Source organism: Hibiscus syriacus, unplaced genomic scaffold, assembly GCF_006381635.1.
Source record: "Hibiscus syriacus cultivar Baekdansim isolate YM2019G1 unplaced genomic scaffold, ASM638163v2 tig00004630_pilon, whole genome shotgun sequence".
In the NCBI taxonomy this organism is placed as follows: Eukaryota; Viridiplantae; Streptophyta; class Magnoliopsida; order Malvales; family Malvaceae; genus Hibiscus; species Hibiscus syriacus.
This window is the reverse complement of record NW_024062021.1, coordinates 102,595-123,845: the sequence shown is the minus strand read 5'-3', so window position 1 is coordinate 123,845 and position 21,251 is coordinate 102,595. Positions and strand designations below refer to the sequence as shown.

At 34.8% G+C, this 21,251-nt stretch overlaps 1 protein-coding gene across 1 annotated transcript; it reads left to right on the top strand.

Moving 5' to 3' along the window:
* Positions 1–3,229: 3,229 nt before the first annotated feature.
* On the top strand, positions 3,230–4,428 carry LOC120196311 (mitochondrial uncoupling protein 5-like). The gene is made up of 2 exons (XM_039198142.1): positions 3,230–3,318; positions 3,427–4,428. Exon 2 carries the CDS (start codon positions 3,448–3,450, stop codon positions 4,411–4,413), a length of 966 nt encoding a protein of 321 aa, XP_039054073.1. The 5' UTR covers positions 3,230–3,318; positions 3,427–3,447; the 3' UTR covers positions 4,414–4,428.
* The last annotated feature ends 16,823 nt before the right edge of the window (positions 4,429–21,251 follow it).

Here is a 21,251-nt window from a genome sequence, read left to right as displayed (position 1 = left end):
TTTTGGTGATCAATCTCGCCAAATTAAAATATTGATGGCGACTCTACAACTTGGTGTTTCATCTTATTCAAGGAGGATAAACACTTACTTTTTCGAGACTAGTTACACTCTTTGAAATGTACTATTTGCACTCTCCGTCGCCGGCAGAGAAACGACTCGACAGCTCCAATTGTTAATTGAAAAAAAATTAATATATCGGTTGATGATGATTCACTCCTTCTAGTTTGAACACAGAATCATATTTAGTAACTGAATGACAATCGATCGATTATATAAAGGTATTGGTCAAGATGTATTGAAGAAAAGGAACTTAAAAATCTCTCCTTTTCTTATCTGTTCCTAGAGTTTATATATTGACCGTAAATGGACTCCTTTTACATGCTTATGTTAAGTCTATGATCATGATTGATATGCATAGATCAGCAATAAGTATAAATATAGCCGTTAATTTAGCATGTTTAGTTAGAAATAAATTTTTCGATTTTATCAAGAGTCTCGTTGATGACGTATGCTCTTCGATAAATTTTCTTGAAATTGTTGGTTGTTGGTAGATAGATAAAGAGTGATATTTTTTTAAAAATATCATATACTTTAAAAATTATTCTTTTTTTAAAAAGAAATTATATTTTTTCAAAATGAGGGCATCTAAACATATCAAACTCAAAATGATATATGACAACTTCAATTTTTAAAACAAACGTATTTTATCATGAAAAATATTTTTGAATTTAAAACGTTATTTCAACCAAGATACTAAAATTTTTAATTTAAAATTAAACTTAAAATACAAATAAAGTTTGAAGTTGAGCATGATGATTGAACTTATTTTTATTAGAAAAGAAGTCTAAGGAAGGGTGGATTTACTAAGTCCGTTAGGAGAATTAGGCGTATACTATGTTTTGGAGCAGTTATTAGATTTAATGGAGATTTAGTGTATACTATTTTTTTGGAAAAAGTTATTAGATTTAATGGAGAGCTAGTGTATACTATTTTTTTTGTAGAAGTTGTTAGATTTAATTTAATATGTTAAAAAAATTATGTAATTATTTTTAGAAAAACTTAAAATTTTAGATTTTATTCTTAAACTTTTAGATTCACCTATATAAAGATGTAGATATTAGGTACATCTAAGATATTTCCATCCACGATCTTGAGTAGAAGCTGCTTACTCCACCTTAGTGATTATTAATATTTAAAAGAAGGTTAAAATCTGATTGAAAGAGTCGCTTTGGCCGAGTTGTAAATGCATGAGCCTTCAAAGTACATGGGATCTCCCGCGAGAGGTCGAATCAATGCGACAATATATTTTTAAGTTTTGTCTTTACCTACAAGTTGTACTACTTTTACCATTGGTATTGTGAATAAGCAGCAAGAATCCATATTTAACTCTGATGTTTCATATATTCAGCCCGCCGAGGTAGCAGCATCTAATAGGTTTGAGATTTGATTTCCATCCTTTTATAGTTACAAGGTGTGGTTTCATTTTTACCCCAAAAAAAAGGAATAAGCAATTGTTAGTGGACTGTGTATTGAGAGCATTTTAGTGGAACATGTTATATAAGTTTATATAATTCATCGGCAGATCTCAATTTTGTTTGCTGCTTACCACCTCTGCCAGTGAAGCTGTCTGTAAAACTATCCTTATTTTGTGAGTCAATATTATACCAAAATATCTCTGCATCCTGCCAGAGACTATTTGACGATCAGATAAACAAAGAGACATTGAACGATGATAAGAAGAAACTATAGATAGATGAGACAATTTGATGGAATATGGATCCACATGGTAGGGTTTGCCAAAAGCTAGCCTTTTTATGGATGCCAGAAACTAGTTTTCCATGTTTGGTCATATTGAAGTTGAAACGGTAGATCCATCATCTAATAAAATATCACTTGAAAATTTAACACAGCTTTACTTCGGTCGAGTGGTTAAGGCATGCGCCTGCTAAGTATATGGGATTTTTCCGCGAGAGTTCGAATCTCTCTTAAAACTTTTCAACTTACAAGTTGGGCCCAGGCTTCCTCACCTATACACCTACATGCAATGCAAACTTGGTCAAGTATTCAATACGTACACGTGGATGGCTTTTTATAGCACTGCAAAAGCCCATCTCTCAACTTGGACCTTCAATTCCATCTTTAATTACTTACCCTTCAATTTGACTTGATAAAATATCTATTTTGTAATTCATTTATATAGTCATATTTTTGTTTTAATAATTTAATTATTTTTTTAAATCTTACGTAAGGTAATATTTTATTTTTAAAATTATTATAAAAATAATTATTTAAATTATACTTAAAATTAACCTTTAGTGTCTAATTATATTTAAAGATAACTTTAATGCCTAAAGAATTTATCATTAAAAATAATTATCTATTATTTTCTCCGTTAAACTTTTAGGTATCTACTGCTAAAAATCGTTAAATGTCACATGTCACGTTTATATTTTTTAATAAAATATTATTTAATTTTTTTTAAAGAAAATAGGATAGCGTGGATCAATCCATGACCCTATTTAAAAGGAGCCAAACACAAAGCCACTAAGCTAAGCATACTAATTATCATAATGTCAACACAATTTATATTAGTTTATTTTAACGTACCACTATAAAATAAATGATTTTAGCTGGATATTAGATCAAGCCTGAGACCTTTCGCAAGGATAAACAAATGTTTAGCCATTGAAGACTCTAAGGAACCATATAGGAAGTCAAAGAAAAAGAAAAGATAAAAGAAATCATGCAAAAAAAGAAAAAGGGTGAGACTGCCCAATCATAACCCAATTGTGCCATTGACCCAACCAAACTCACAATTTCGAAATTTCACAAAGTCGTATAATTTTTTTAAAAGAAAAATCTTACATTCAAATTTAAATTCAACGAACTATTGTTTGTTTGATATTTTTATTTATATATTTTCAAATTAAATAAATATTCATAATTTTTTTGAAAAATTATTTTAAATTAAATTCGAAACTTAATTCAGAGTAATATCCCTTAACATTACATGTACGCTTGGTTGACAATTTATATTTATAATTACATAAAATAATTTCATTCATTGTATCTAATAAACAAACCCTAAATTATTTTCAAATTACCCTCAACTTGGATCCGTCCGCCTACGTGTGGGAAATTATTGACTTTGATGAATTGAATTTTGAAACGCGTAGAGACGGTCCAAAGAAGTATCCCTCGCCTCGCATGTTCTTTTCCCCTTATAAATACTCATATTCAATAGCCATTGTCCTCCGTTCTCATCTCCTGGTTTCCAGTGAGATCAACCCTAGCTCCTACTGATCTTACTAGCTTCATCTCTTTTCTTATTTGTTTTCTGAATCGTAATTCTTTTTTCTTCATTGGCTTGTTGATCTGCAAACGAATTTTGGTAAAGAGATTAGTTTTTGCAAAATCAGAGTTCAGCTTTTGTTTGAGAGAATCGAGATGGGAGTCAAAGGTTTCGTGGAAGGAGGAATAGCCTCAATCGTGGCCGGATGTTCCACCCATCCTCTTGATTTAATCAAAGTCCGAATGCAACTCCAGGGTGAAAACCACGTCCCCAATCCGGCAGTTCAAACTCTCCGACCTGCTTTAGCCTTTCAAAACACCTCATCTGCGGTCCACATCCCACCTCCGCCGCCACCCGCAGCAGCGCGTGTCGGTCCAGTCGCCACCGGTATCAGGATCTTCCAGACCGAAGGCGTGGCTGCTCTTTTTTCTGGCGTATCTGCCACCGTCCTACGCCAGACCCTCTATTCCACCACCCGCATGGGACTCTACGACATCCTCAAACAGAAATGGACCGATGAGGAGACGAAAACAATGCCTCTCTCCCGTAAAATCGGCGCCGGATTAATCGCCGGAGGGATTGGCGCTGCTGTCGGGAACCCAGCCGACGTGGCCATGGTTCGGATGCAAGCCGACGGACGCCTCCCCGTATCCCAACGCCGTAACTACACCAGCGTGGTGGACGCCATCACTCGCATGAGCAAACAAGAAGGCGTGACCTCCTTGTGGCGTGGCTCGTCGCTAACCGTGAATCGTGCGATGTTGGTGACGGCATCGCAGCTGGCTTCCTACGATCAGATCAAAGAAACGATTTTGGAAAATGGGTTGATGAAAGATGGGCTCGGGACACACGTGGCGGCGAGTTTTTCAGCGGGGTTTGTGGCGTCGGTGGCGTCGAATCCTGTTGATGTGATCAAAACAAGGGTCATGAACATGAAGGTGGAGCCCGACCAGAAGCCGCCGTATGCCGGAGCTTTGGATTGTGCCATAAAGACGGTAAAAGCCGAAGGACCTATGGCGTTATACAAAGGGTTTATACCCACAATCTCAAGACAGGGACCATTTACGGTGGTGCTTTTTGTTACCCTTGAACAGGTCCGGAAATTGGTAAAGGATTTCTAAGGTATTAAAAGATGATGAAAATGAATTTTAGGAACCGTAAGTTAGGTAATTGTTTTCCAGATTGATGAGGTTAAAACTTAATATCCATGGAATTGTAAGAAAATGGTAATAATGTCTTATTCTATTAATGATACTTTTATCTTGATGTTAGTGTAGTGCGCTCTTGGTGGGGTTTTGATTTTCAAGGCAATTGCCTACTACGTTTTCCAAATTAACAAATGGCCTAATTATAACAAGTAGATGGCCATTGTAAACTTTCTAGACCAATTAAAATGTAGGGTATATCACCTAAGCCTTAAGGTGATCTATCTACCTCGATAAGCCAACCGGGTCGAACGTTCGCTCGCACATTGAAATTTAGGTGGCGTTTGGTTAGATGGAATCCCTTGGGATTGGTGGGAATTGGAATCCAATTCCATCACTTTCCCATGTTTGGTTCAAGTTTTTCAAGGGAATTAGAACCCATGATGGAATTCAATTCCATCAAATGAGGGAAAGTGAATTCCATCCAAAAATGGATGGAATTCAATTCCCTTGTTAGAGAGAATTGAAATTTGATCATACTACCATCATCAATCATTCGGTAACTTATTCATATATTGAATAAAAATATTTTTTTATTATTTCGGGTCTGGTCGGGTTCCTAATTCATGTATTCGGGTCGGGTCGGGTGAAACTTTATTTTGGTCGGGTCGGATCGGGTTTTTTTAAGTGTGATATTCGGATCGGGTTCGGGTTTAGGGTAAAAAAACCGTACCGACTTGAAAATATATATAATTCAGGTCGGATCGGATTAAGTCACTATTTTTATTAAATAAAAATAATTTTTTATTATTTCGGGTCGGGTCGGGTTGGATTTCTAATTCATATATTCAGGTCGGGTCGGATGAAACTTTATTTTGTTCGGGTCGGGTCGGGTTTTTTAAGTGTGATATTCGGGTCGGGTTTTTTTAAATGTGATATTCGGGTCGGGTTCGGTTTTAGGGTGAAAAAACCCGGACCGACCCAAAAAAATATATAATTTTACCTTATATATTTATGAATAATTACAATAATACTCCTCTATATATAATTTTTTTCAATTAAGTTAATGTTTTTATTGAATAAAAATATTTTTTTTATTTTGAGTTGTGTCGGGTCGAGTTTCTAATTCATATATTGAATAAAAATAGTTTTTTGTATATTTTTTGTAACTAATTAACATACTCTGATTGGAATGTATCGAAATATTACTCTATCTTTTGGTAACTTATTAACATATTTTGATTGCGATGATTTTAACTTATAATGTTTATTAACATGATTTTTATAATTTATTGAAATAAATAATCAATCAATAAAATAAAATTTTAATATTTTTTAATTTTTTATAATATATTACTACATGTAAGTTGTGAAATAAATTAAAATAAAGCAAAAAAACAAGAAGGGCAATTCTGTCATTTTACATTACTGAAATCAAATTCATCTGACATGTATGCGAACCAAACAGAATATGGAATTGAATTCCAATTCCATTTTCTGCCAACCAAACAGAATATGGAATTGGATTCCAATTCCTACAGATTCCAATTCCTTCATAGATTCCAATTCCCTCATAAACATTCCAGCAAACCAAACGCCACCTTAGGGGCGTAAACGAGGCGAGTAGAGTTCGAGTATTGTTGAGCTTGACTCGACTCAAAAACTTTAAAATGAAACTCAACTCGACTCGAAAAGTCGAACTCGAAATCATGAACTGAATCTCGTGAGCAGCTCAAAAAGGCTCGTAATGGAAAAAATCTTAAATTTAACTCGATTGAAGCTTCAAACTCAAACCTGAACCTTAAATACATGAAAATATTATTGTATTTAAAAAATCAATACATAAATATTAATATTATTAATAATTTATTTAAAAAGAATAAAACCTTTATATATTATATTTTTGAGCTGCTCACGAGCCTTTCGAGTCGAATATCAAGTAGCTCGTTTCGGCTCGTTAAGAACTCGAGTCGAGTCCATTCGACCCAAGTATTTATCGAGCCTTGATCGAGTCGATCTCGAATAGCTCACGATTTGTCTCGTCTCATTTACAGTCTTATTGAGACTTACTGAGGATCAATTCCCTGTGGTTTTATTTTGACGAACCAAAATGTATAAAAAAAAACTATGTAATCCTTAACGTTACTGGTATTTAAATATATTTTCCATTTCATAAAAAAAACTATACATCTATTATTTAATTTTTATTTTAATCATTTAATTATTATTTTTAAAGTATATATTTAGTCATGTCTTTAAAAATTTAATAGTAAAATATGTAAATGGTTCTTTGACTATATGATAATGTTTTATTGAGTTCATCGAGTATTAAAAGTTATAAAATTATCTTTCAACTATAGGAAGTTACTTTGTTGAGTCATTCGACTATTAAAAGCTATAAAATGATCACCCAACTCGTATTCTTTATTAAAAATTGATTACAATTTGAATTGAACGTTAACATGTGATTAAGATATGATAGTCATTTAAGACTTCGAGATCATATTTTATCATATCACGGCTAGTATATTAACATCCAGCTGGAATTGTCATCATTTGTTTTAATGAAAAATGATGAGTTTGAAACATATAAATAATTGGGTGACAATTTTATATCTTTCAAACTCAACAAAGCAAAGCCTTATAGTCAATAGATCATTTTGTAACTTTTAATAGTCGAATGACTCAATAAAGTATTGCCCTTTAGACAAGAGACCATTTATATACTTTACCCAAAAATTAATTATGATACTAACATATCACCATAACATTTTGTCACATCAATAATAAATATATAATAAACCATATGATCAAAATAGAATTAAAATATAACGTATTTGAAAAATAATAATAGTTGGTGTATACACACCATTTCGTCCCATGCCTTTATAATATATTATATTAAAAAAATTATATTATATTATTTTTTTTTGTTACACGTTTCAGGCCCAACAGTGTACAACACGAACAGGTGACCCAGTAAACCCTAGACGGATGCCTTGCTCCAGCCATCCTCACCAGCGCCGCATGAGGTCAACACCCGTGTCTGGATTTCATGCAACAAGCCCCCCGAAGACCCTTTGTTCTTCGCACCTCCCACGGCAGCACGACTCTCGTCTCCAACGGTCTCGAAATATCCTGCAACAAACAACCCAAAACAGCCGAAGCATTTTGAGTCCAAGTAGGACTCTAAATCTGAGTTAAAAATAGGTTTCTTTAGACTATAAATAGACTCATGCATCAAGAGGAAATGACACAGAGAAAAACATGGAACCAAAATCAGAGGAAGGGGCAACGATTTGGAAAAATTGAGGGAAGAAAAGGATAAAAAATAAGCGTGGAGGATCCAAAGCCAGTATCTAAAAGCAGGAGGAGTAACAGAGCATTTTCATTGCAAATCCAGTTTTTCTACACGCAAAACATGGGAGATGTAACAACTTTTGACTTATTCTTTTTATTTATTTTTTTATTTATTTACTTTATATATATTTTTCATTTTATCCTAATTTTAATATTTTTATTTCTTTTTACATTGTTATATATATATATATATATATTTCATTTTTCATTAATATTAATATATTAATATTTTTTATTATTATTTTCTCATGTTTATTTTCATATTTACAATCCAACACTTTTGACTTTTTAGGGATACTTTCAATCGATCAAAGATAATTAATTCGAATTAAATTTTGAAATTTCAATTTAAATTTTGATTTTCGCGATTAAGACAACCGATGAATTAATTGGTACCGAAAGGGTGGTTCAAGGGTGTTAATCCTTCGTTGACCGTAACCAACTCCCGAACCCAACACATTCTGGTACAACACAGATTAGGTAAGATGGTGTTCGACCTACCTAGATTCGTTTTAAATGGTCGGTGGCGACTCCAATTCATTTAATCCAAGTCAAAGCCCAATTCGGGGCCAACCGAAATACGGTTACGAAAGCTTGGCGACTCCGCTGGGGACATAGGTAAGTGAGTCAGACTAAGGTAATTTCCAGTTGTCTTTTTAACGAAAATGATAAGTTTAACTTTTAAGGTAACATTTCGGTCCTTATTACTTACTTTTGATTATATTTTCGAGTAAATAGTTGTACTAACCGTTTTCTAATTATTTCAGCATTCCAAACTCGTTTTTCACTTGAGGCTCTAAACCCGAGCTTCGAACCCGTTTTTAAGTGGGGGTGAATGCGACGCCTTCGTGTGAATTTATTCACCGTATGGGCCTAGCAAGTAACCTTCAGGATTCATATACCTTATGCCTTCGTGTGAGTTTATTCTCCGTATGGGCATAAGGGAATGTGTCCTCTCGAGTTTAACTTAGTTAACACAAGCTTATAATAGGCTTAGGACTAAGGGTCTGGCAAGCCCAAGGGGGCACGGGCAAGGAGAACTCGGGTACACTTTTTTAGAACCTAAACCGAGAGAGTACAGGGAATTAAAGCCCATCCCAAAACCTCATTCCAAACCCTAAGTTACTTTGTTTCCTGCCTTACTTTCTGTTCAAAGCATGTGAACTAAACAAATAAGCGGTTAGGATTTGTTTGAAATTAGCATGCGAGATAGATATCATGTCCATGTAGGAATTAAAGCATGTGGGGTAAACATCATGTGGGGTAGGACTTTTATTTTTCATGATTATTTTTTATTATTTTCACCTCACTAACTCTTTTCATTTTTATTTTTTTTATTTTATTTTCATCACTTCCATCATTTAAAAGAGGTGTTGATCCACCAAAAATGTGTTTGTTAAACATGAATATCTGCATTAATAGACAAAGGGGTTGTAATACAAGAGATGAAAAATATAAAGGACAGTCTACAAGGTGACTATGTGTCGCATTCAATCCAGAAGACGTGGTACCACAATTGAAGAGTGTATCACTCTGCTGCATTATAAAGGACTCAGAATGAACCGGGTCTACATCAAGCACAATGAAAGTCTATCTTTGAATAACTGACTGGCAGAGGTTGCAGGGGCAAGATGAAGGGAGTCCCTTCAAAGACCCTTGCTGACGAATTCAAGAAATAGACAAATGAACTTCACATAGTTCCTATCAATTGAGAGCTTCAATGATGTATTCGTTGGGAACAGGTTCAACAAAAGATAAATGTCAGAGATACAGTCATTTGAGACTTCTTGGGCCAGTACAAAAAGCAACTCAACATTTGCATGGTTCATCCAGAGAAGCCAGAGTGGTTCGACAGGTTATTCAACCGGTGACAGACGAAGGCAAAAGACTAGTCAACATGTCAGAAGCTGTCAGGATATTTTTGTCTCTTGAAAGATAAAACACTTTTGCCTCCAAATAAGGATTATTTCTAATAACAGATACATTTTTTGATCAATGCCTCGAACATTGCATGCATCATGCATTCCTGCATATTTCGCATTATTTTTTATTACATTCACATGTCTCATAAAAAATGGGAACATTTTGATTCTATTCCCAGGACCTACAAAGAGCTTTACCAACAACTTCTTGACACCCATGTAGTGTCACCATACCTGGTAGAAACCATGAAGTCCCCATACCCCAAGTGGTATGACGAGAATGCTTATTGTGAATATCACTGTGGTGTCCTAGGGCACACAACTGAGAATTGTTACGCATTCAAGAGAGCCTGTCTGTTTCAGTTATCCGGTGGTACAACCAGCTCAGCCGAACTCATATCAAGACGTGGAAAGACTTAGCCAAATATTTTTTAGAGCAGTACAAGCATATTAACGATATGAGACCAGATCGTGTTATGCTGCAGAGCCTGAAGAAGAAGCATAATGAGAGTTTCCGACAGTACGCATAGAGATGAAGGGATTTATTTGTGCAAGTTCATCCACCTTTGGATGAAAAAGAAACTAGAAAGTTGTTTGTACAGACCCTGAAGACACCTTACTTCAGGAACTTGGTAGCAATCACATCGGGAAGTTTCTCAGATCTAGTTATGGCTGGTGAGATAATCGAGCTAGCTATAAAACAAGGAAAATTTGAGGGAATGAACTCCTGTGAGAAGCCTCTCATGAGGAACAAAAAGCGAGAGATCGATAATGTCAACACCTACAACGCTAACAAAGGTGTTATGATCTCAACCACTGCAGCTGTACCATCTGGTACTTCTGAACGAACTCAGAGAGAACCAAGTAATGAAAGGGAATCTTACATGACTAATATGGGGATTAGACCTCATAATGCCTTCCATAAAAAGACTCGCATCAGTCTAATCCCAATGACATATGAGGAGTTACTCCTAACGCTAGTTGAGAAGAATCTTGTGACTCCGGTTAAATCCAAACCTAGAGAGGACCCATATCCTGAAGGCCATGATATTAACGCCATATGCAACTATCATATTGGGAGCTTAGGGCACACCACTGAGAACTGTGGGGCATTGAAACATAAGGTCCAAGATCTGATTGATTCAGGGGCATTGACTTTCAATGTGTAATGGAGCATTCTGATCGAGAGTCAGATGGGGTATCCATCAGGTATTTTTTTTACATTTTTAAGCATATCATCTTGTTTGAACTTTTCTTTCTTTCTTTCGTACTTCTTATGTGTGAACTTTTTTTAAGTCACTTGACGTTCAAATATTTTAAATAAAATGCTTCCTTATGAGAAAATGAGCAAATTTTAATCTTGAATTCCTTGAATATCATCTTAATTAAAGGCTTTTTAATAATCGATGTTGTAAATCTTTGACAAATGACAAGATTGAACCCTGCAAAACAAAGACCCCTTGATCATAATTTAAAAGCTACATCAGACTACATGCTCTTCTCTTATGAGGACCAAGCTAGTTTTCTTTTCTCATGAAAGAGTCCATCCAGGGTATGGCATTCAGACATGTATTAGGAGCGGATAAAATGTGGCATCTAGTACCTGAAATTGCAAAGCTACTTGGTTTCTACTTCTGTTAATGACGTTCAATGATGATCATGATCTTCTCAGATGAAATGGTCAAGTAGGTGAATCTAGTTTAGGTCAGTTGCTTGGGAATTGAACTCTAACGATGAGATTTTCTGACTTTCAAAAACACCTAGACTATAACAGGTTCTTCTTAACAAACTTAAGAAATTGGACCCGTATACCCACATTATAATATTATATATACACAATAAAGCTTGAGCTATCCCTCTAAAGCAATTGGTTAAACGCCCTGGCTTTATGGATAAGATTCAGCTAGCCTGATAAAGGTGATTATAATATACAATAAAGCTTGAGTTGTCCCTCTAGAGCAATTGGTTAAACGCCCCGGCTTTATGGATAAAATTCAGCTAGCCTGATAAAGGCGATTATAATATCTATACAATGATATTAAGATGTCCCTATAGAGCAATTGGTTAAAGGCCCGGCTTTATGGATTCAACTAGCCAGACAATGGTAAATTTAAATAAGGAGTTTCGGTAAAAATGGACTAAGGGAGTTAAGGAACACATGTTATAGTCAATTTCACACGAGCACTTAGGAATTTCATTTTTAGACCGATATTTCTGCATTGCCTTTGTTAGAAGAGCCTATGAAGCTTGAACAAATGAAAGATTTCAGAGAACTGAAACATAAGTGTTCTGAAAGGTCTAGCCATTGATTTTTCTAGTTGTGTCATTTTGTTCGCCTCCGATCAAAATGCCAAATCAAGAAAGAGGGGCATGCCATGATCTTCTCGATGACCGAATCGATGAAACAATCCTTAATTTAAATAACCTACCTCTAAACAAACTTTTCGATCATGATATTTGTCAAAGATTTGCAGCTATCAAAGCTTAAAAGAGAATTTGATTCTTTTGATATCCAATGAACTCATGTTTTATGATTTACTTCAATTATGAAACCTAGAATGAGGCAATATTTTTCAAAGTTGCTTTTGATATTATTCAAAATTTTGAAAATTCAAAGGAAGAAAGGCATTTTTCAAACAAGATAAGTTCTCTGGAAGCATATCTTGAATTCAACAAATATCTCTCTGAAGCTCAAGATCGAAGCTGAGATTTGGGGAAAATTTTGATAGGTGAAGGAAAACAAATTATCTTAGGTTGAGATTTACAAGAGTACACCCTGGTGGAAATGAAGACAAACTGAGTCAGGGGAGAATGAAGACTGCTCACACAATTATTCCCTTCACAGATCAGCATTTTGTACATCAGATTTAAGCATGTTGAAGAATCCAAGATCAAGAATCATAAATTTAAGATTCCAGCATTAAGAGTCATCGAGACGGATAACTAGAGATTGAGATTTCTCTCTAAACCTTAAAGTAACATGTTTCACATATACATTTTAGGCATACATAAGAGCATCGCATCCATAGCATCGCATATTTCAACTTCACAGTGAAAGATATTGAACTCTAAAGAAGTGTAATTTACAAGTGTGGATCTTAACTTCATAACGAATGATATCCAATTAAAAGCTCAATTTCACAGCGAATGAGCCATCTACGATTTTAACTTCGCAAAGAAAAATATCGTGCCCGATGAAGTGATTTAGTGTCACAACAAACATGTCATCCACAAATTTGACTTCCTTAAGTCAACGATTAAAGCTTCTGAAAGGATTTCTTTAACACGCATGAACAAGCAGATTATCGATCACCTTTGAGATTGTTTCTCTCGAAACAAAGGGGTCGTCTCGCTCAAGACTAATTTACTCAAAAAAAAGTTTTGTCTCTCTTGATACAGTTTCTTTTAAAACAAATTTTGTCTATCTTGAGACATTTTCTCTTAAAACAAATTTTGTCTCTCTAAAGAAAGTTTCCCTTGAAACAAAATCTTTGAATCTGTTTTCCTTGAAACAAATTTCGTTTCCCTTGAGACAGTTTCTTTTAAAACAAATTTTGTCTCTCTTGAAACATTTTCTCTTAAAACAAATTGTCTCTCTTGAGACAGTTTCCCTTGAAACAAAATCTTTGAATCTGTTTTCCTTGAAACATATTTTGTCTCCCTTGAAGACAGTTTCTTTTGGAACTAAGTTTTGTCTCTCTTGAGATAGTTTCTCTTAAAACAAATTTTGTCTATCTTGAGACAGTTTCCCTTGAAACAAAAACTTTGAATCTGTTTTCCTTGAAACAAATTTTGTCTCCCTTGAGATAGTTTCTTTTGGAACTAAGTTTTGTCTCTTTTGAGACAGTTTCCCTTGAAACAAGTTTTGTCTCTCTTGAGAGTTTCTCTTGAAACACCAACCTTTGAATATGTTTCTCTTGAAACACAAAAGACCTTCTAGTTCGATTACACTCAGCTCAGAGGAAAATCAAATTTACAATATTTATTTATTTTTTCATTTTTCATTAATATTATTATATTAATATTTTTTATTATTCTTTTCTCATGTTTATTTTCATTTTTACAATCCAACACTTTTGACTTTTTAAGGATACTTTCAATCGATCAAAGATAATTAATTCGAATTGAATTTTTAAATTTCAATTTAAATTTTGATTTTCGCGATTAAGACAACCGATAAATTAATTGGTATCGAAAGGGCGGTTCAAGGGTGCTAATCCTTCCTTGACCGTAACCGACTCTCAAACCCGACACGTTTCTGGTACAACGCAGATCAGGTAAGATGTTGTCTGACTTACCTAAATTCGTTTTAAATGGTTGGTGGCGACTCCAATTCATTTAATCCAAGTCGAAGCTCAATTCGGGGCCCAACCAAAAGACAGTTCTGATAGTTGGATGATTAAAATAAAAATTAAATAATAGATGAGTGATCAAATAAATAGTTTACCTTGAAATGTATTGTCACGTTTTTAATTAATAGGTTTAGGTTAACTATGAGATAAATTTAACATATCGTACATTCATACTTCATTAAAATGCTAGACAACCCTTAATTCAAACATCAGCTCCAGAATCATTCGTCTACGATTAAATTTAAACGATCTTTAGATCGAAGTTGAACCAAATAAAAGAACTAAAGGATATTTTTTGTGACTAAAAATGATCCAGCCACTGTAATTTGTAACTAATATTACTAATAGTTCCTTTTGATTTGCTCTCATTTATTAAACTCAGAATTGGTAAAGGCCAAATTGATGAGTATATGGTAATGAATTAATAGGGGACATCAGCTTGTTAAGTAGTTGGTTATTATATGCATGAATTAATACCCAAGTAACCACTTTTCGTTGCAATCGAAGTTAAGTGCCTATCAACGTTGGCTTAATTTTCAACGTCGCTGTTAATATTTTAAAACGATTAATAGGTAAAGTAGTATTTGTACGTAAATAAAATGCATAGATATACATATTCTGTCTAAATTAGGGCTGTAAATGAGACGAGACAGACCGCGAGTTATTCGAGATCGATTCGATCTTAGCTCGATAAATACTCTGATCGAATGGACTCGACTCGAGTTCTAACGAGCCGAAACGAGCTACTCGATATTCGACTCGAAAAGCTCGTGAGCAGCTCGAAAAAATATTATATTATAATTTTATATTTTTTAAAATTACATTATTAAAAATATATTAAAAATACATTATTGATGAATAAATATTCTTGAATTGAAAATGGTTAAAAATATTTTTGAATAAATATTCTTATATTTATTTTAAATTAATAAAAAATTATTTATCTAATGACAAATATTTAATATAATTCTAATGATAATATTTTTAATAACTAATTTTTAAAATTGTTGTTATATTTTAAGGTTTCGGGTTCAAATATCATAAATATCAATGGTTTGAGCATTTAATATCAAGATATTATATTGTACTTACCTCATAACTAATTTTTTATTTGACAATAAATATAATATAATATAATAAAAATATGATTCAATTCAAATATTAATAATTTTAAAAAATATATCAAAATAGAGTGTAACCGATTTTATAAAGAATTAAGAAAGAAAAAACTCATGTAGACTTACATTAATATCTTAATTAACAAAATTAATGGCATCAAATCATATTTGAGATAAAATGATCATCCAACAACAACAAAACCCTATTCTCATATGTAATGGGGTAAAGGGGAGGTAGGGTAGTAGGCTGACCCCAACGTCAGGTTGGGAGCAGCTTCCGTGGAAGACCTCCGGCAGTCAAAAATTTAAAATAAAGATAAAATACAATGCATGTATAAATAAATAAATAAATACATAGTTGAACAGTCTTCATATGCGTGTCTGTAATGGGGAATAATCCATGCGTAAAAATCTCAACATATAGACAGAAACGTAAGTCCGGGCTAAATTTAAAAAGAGGAAACATGAAGAGAAGGTTACACAGTAGTCAGAGAGAGCAAGTTACGAGAAGGAATAAAGTCAAATGGGTTAAAACCTAAACTAAGGCAACACTACTCCGCTACCCTAGTTCTAAGCCTTCATAAATTCCAATGACAGAAACGTATAAAAAGTAGAAGGCTAAATCCTTCAAATCAGATCTCAAGTAGTCTACCCACTTCCTCCTTGGTTGACCTCTCCTTTTGGAACCGTCGACTGTAATCGACTCTACCCTCCTGACAACATCCGACAGTTGTCGCCTAAGGACATGCCCAAACCACCGTAGTCTTCCATCCCTAAACTTTTCGGATACAGGAACCACCCCCAAGGACATCCTAATTGCAGAGTTTGGTGTCATGTCCCATAGAGTCCTACCACGTGCCCATCGAAGCATTCTCATTTCTACGGCCTCCATCCTCCTTACGTGATCCTTCTTGATTGCCCAACATTCTGATCCATACAGCAGCGTTGTTATAATTGACATTCTATAAAAATTTCCCTTAAGTTTTAGACGCACCTTCTTGTCACACAAAACTCCAGTGGCAGCCCTCCACTTTAGCCATCCCGCCTTTATACGATATGTAACGTCATCATCAACACCCTCATATTTATGTATCATAGACCCTAGGTACTTGAAGCAATCCTTTGAGGGGAGAACGTATCATTCGATGCATATTTCTACATCTTCATCGTTTTGGTTCCCGCTGAAGTTTGAACATAAATACTTTGTCTTTTCAATATTGATCCTTAGACCTTTATCTTCCAAAGCAGTCTTCCAGGTAGACAGTCTTCTATTCAGTTCATTTTTATTTCAGCAACTAGGACAATGTCATCAGCGAAAAGCATACACCATGGAATAACGTCTGGTGTCGCGCAATAGATGTCGTTTATAATCAAGGCGAAGATGTAAGGGATAAGAGCCGACCCCTGGTGGAGTCCGATTTCCACCGGGAATGCCTCGGTGTCGCCAACTGTAGTCCTGACGTAAGTAGTAGATCTACAGTACATATCACGAATCACCCGTATATAAGCATTTGGGATCTGTCTCATTTCCAAGGTCTTCCAGATCGTATCGCGGGGTACGCTATCATACGCCTTCTCAAGGTCAATGAACACCATGTGGAGATCTCTATTTTTTCCCTATATTTCTCCATAAGCCATCGAAGTAGATGAATCGCCTTCGTAGTAGACCTGTCTGGCATAAAGCCAAATTGGTTTTCCAAAACCTTAGTAACCTGTCTCAACCTTGCCTCTATCACCCTTTCCCATAGCTTCATGGTATGACTGAGTAGTTTAATACCTCTGTAGTTACCACAACGTTGGGGATCTCCTTTATTCTTATAGATTGGTATCACCGTAGACTCTCTCCACTCCTCTAGCATCTTGGCAGTCTCTAAAATAATATTAAAGATGTTGGTCAACCACTTAATTCCCTATTCTCCTAGGGTCAACCACACAGTGATAGGAATTTGATCTGGACCGACAGCTTTGTCCCTCCCCATCTTTATAAGGGTTTAGAGTAATGTGATAGGATTTAAGGTTTAGAGTTAATGTGATAGGATTTAAGGTTTAGAGTTTAGGATTTATGTAATAAGGTTTAGGGTTTAGGGTTTATGTTTAAGGTATAAGGTTTAAGTTATGTACATGAATGTAACATACAAATTATGCAAAATGATATTATGTGACTCCTACATAAATCATTCGCATACTTATACATAAGCATATCAACATGCAAAATAAATATACACACCTAATTAAAGAAAACAATCCTAAACAGTGACTAAATTAAGAAAAACCTAAATGTGAGGACTAATTTAAGCTAAAATTTAAACAATTGAGGGATTGTTTTGTACCAAACGCATAAATCTAGAGGGCCTAAAGCTAATTTACACCTAAGGTTACGGTGGCTAAATAATAATTAACCCCAAAGTTAATTAGGGTTTAGAACCTAAATTAAAACAAACCTAAACCTAAACTTAATATTCATTTCAACCGCTCAAGCCTCACGCCCTCACCTTCTCCAACTCCCCCCTCTCATTCTCACGCACGACCCATAACCAGAAAACAGTGTCGTTTCTCTCGCCTTTCTTCAACGGAGTTCTACACTTTGACCACCAAACCCTGATAACCAGGTAAATAAAGAATAAAGAATTTTGTTTGTCACTGTTCTCGGCGATCATGTCGGTCAAGGAATGTCACTGTGGGAAGCTCTTCCTTCTGTTTCTGTTGTCGGTGGCCAGGTCGAATTCCTAATAATCCATTCATTTATTACTTCTCTTTTTTGCTTTTTTTAATTTGTTACTTTTTTTCATTGGAAAATATAGCTCTGGGAAAACTTCGATTTTGGAGAGCATTGTCGGGAGGGATTTCTTACCTCGTGGATCTGGTAAATTTTCATCTATGTTCTTGGAATTTGGATAAGATAACGAATAATAGGAAATGTCGGATCTTGCTGATTGGAAGGTGATATAATTAGAAATAAACATATTAATTCAATGTTACTAATTTTAGCTCATTTGAGCATAGTTTTAGATCAGCCAACACTATAGTGAATGTGATTCCTTGTGATCCCTGTTCCCAAATTTAAATTAAATAGTTCACTTACTTTGTAATTATGGTTTAAAATGACATATATATGAACTCAAAAATGAAAAGAAAAGACACATATCCTTGTGAGTTGATAAGGTAGTTATGATGAAGAACATGTTCCTTCCAAAATCTAATTTTTGTTTTTTATTGCGTTTTAAGGGATTGTTACACGGAGACCATCGGTGTTGCAGCTTCATAAGACAGAATCAAGAGCTAAATATGCAGAGTTTCTTCATGCTCCAAAGAAGAGATTCACTGATTTTGGTAATGCCTCTATTAGGATACTTGAATATCTAAAAATTTGAATATGTTACCTACTTGTGTTCTAAAAATTTCTAGCTTATTTTCTAAAGTTTTACCATCTATGTTTCCTTTTTTCTTTGGTAATATGTGCATGATATTCAATTTCTTCTTCCTTTTGGGAATTGAAGATGTTATAGGTACTAACTGAGACTTGAAAGTATACAGGTTTTATGAGGAGGGCATATTGTGTAATATGAAATAATAGTATTTCTTTGATACATTAGTGCTCCAGCTTTGTTTTATATGTCAAATAATTTCATTAAGGTACAACATTTTTTTTGCTCACTTCATTATGGTGCAACTTGATAGCATCTTTTCCCATCCCTTTTTACAGTAAGAGAAGTGATGGTGTATAAAATAGACATTCTTGTTTACATCTAGCTATTTGATGAAGGGAAAAGGAAACAAAAACCCTTGCCTTCCATGTTCGATATATAACTTGCAAAAGGAAAAAAACTATTTCATTAAGGTAAGAAGCTTCGAGCTAGCTTCCGTTAATATTATATTAGATTGTTCCAAACTATGATAAGTGTTGGTTTCGTAACTTTAACTTATGAGATACACAAAGCACCATACTCATGGTATTAGATTGTTAGGAGCTATCATTCAGTGCAATGAAGGAACATAAGAGGATGGAGGGTACGAACAGTGCAACGATCTCCTCTTTGTGGCCTACAGTATGGCACGGGATCTTGTAGAGCAAGGCATGGGCAGATATGGGCACGGTGTGGGTCTTGCTCGGGGTGCTGGAATTGGCAAGACCAATGCAGCTCAATTAATTAGATGTTGGTGTTCTTCAAGTGGGAGCATGGGTGGCTGGATGGGGAGCCGAGCCTTTGTCTGCTCATGGGTGGTGCTTGAGCAGCAGGGTATGGGTGTTGCTGCTTGGTTGTCGTGCTTCACGTGGGGACTAGTGTTTTAATTGAATTTGGGTTTGATGTAAAGGGACTCTAGACATTTAATTTGGATTTTGGATTGAATTTCAAAAAAAAAGTATCCTAAATTTCTTGTAATTGTATTTTTATTTTTTAGATTTTTTATAGTTCATACACTCATATTATAATGTATTGGTGATGGTTGATTAAAGGGAAAATTATTTATATATTTTAAATGTAATATAAGATTTTTGTAGGTTCAAATTCGAGTTTGAGTTCGAGCTCCTAAATTTTTTTTGAGTTCGAGTTCGAGTTCAAGCTTCATAATTTTTAGCTCACGAGTTTTCGAGTCGAGTCGATTCTACGTTTAAAGTTTTCGAGTTCGAGTCGAGCTCAACAATACTCGAACTTGACTCGGCTCGTTTACACCCCTAGTCTAAATGAACATAATTCATTCGGAATATGATGGCTGAATTATCACGTTGTCCGAATCCGACACAAAAGGTAAGAAGATTCTTATGACAGTGATGCTGAGTTGGGATGTTTCTTCCTCACTTCCCTTATGAGGCTGTCTGAATAAGACTGCATGTGCAATGATTGTATCGGTGGGGGACATTAACCAATCTGCCTTTGAGACCCGGTTAACCCCTATATAACACCTCAATTTTTCCCGAAATCTAAAACCTTAAAATCTAGGTTTTATTTCTAAATCTCTAATTTTGATTTAGCGCCTATATCATAATGAATATAACATTTAGTGCTTATTTAGAAAACCCTAAAGAGTACAATAACTTAGATGGTAATTTACCCATTATTCTTTTAATCACAATCCTAACATTTGTTTAAAATCACGTGCGACAGCCTTTAATTTTCTTTCGCCCCTTTCTTCATAGCACAGCACGTTTTCTTTTCCCTATTTCTTTCTTGTTTCTTCACTCAACGTCGTTAGTCTCTTTCACGCTTCGTCGCTGTTCATCACTCAGGTGAGTTATTCAACGTGATTGGTCGGTTTTATCTCAGCCCTCTCATCTATGATTGTTGGGGAAAACAGGTTATTTCCCACACGAACGTAGTTTTAAAATTGACCTAAAATGTCAAGATTAAAACCACCAAAGGTTGTACAGCGGATAAACCTGTCAAACTATTGAATATTGAAACACAATGGAAAAGAACTGAATAAAAACAATAAAAGAGAGAACACAACAAATTTACGATGTTCGACGAGAATATCGTCTACTCCTCGGGCACCACATCGGATGATAACTTCACTATATCGCCAATATTACAACAAATGGAATTCTTTAGAATTCCCAAAATGGGAGAATGCAGAATACAAGAGGAAGAGAGAACTTGTTTTTGGGATGATTTCTAATGGAAATACTTAGACCTATTTATAGTTGAGTTTTAAGTTTTAAGAACAATATGTTCAAAGTTTGGCCACCTACCACAGAATTTTCCAATGTGTACAGGTTAGCCACCAAATATGAAATTCACATGTTCAAAGTTTAGCCACCAACCAAGATGAAATTTCTAATAAGTTGGCCACCAACCAATATGAAATTTCCAACTTGTCAATTTAATTTCTAGACAAATCTAACAGTGATTTCTTAAACCCATCGTCAAACTAAATGGGATTAATCTCTTCCTCCACACGCTGCCAGTGTGAACAATTGTCGCCTTGATCATCCGTTGATCGGGGACCACTTATAAGGAGATCTGGTCAATCGAAATCGGGCTGGGCAGTCTTGGTCAGTCGCGAGAGCCCTTATCGGGCCTTTTTTTCTGTCGATGTTGCCTCTCCTAATTAGCGCTGTCGTC

Coding starts and splice junctions, on each gene's coding strand:
- LOC120196311 (XM_039198142.1), top strand. CDS start 3,448: ATGGGAGTCAAAGGTTTCGTGGAAGGAGGAATAGCCTCAATCGTGGCC.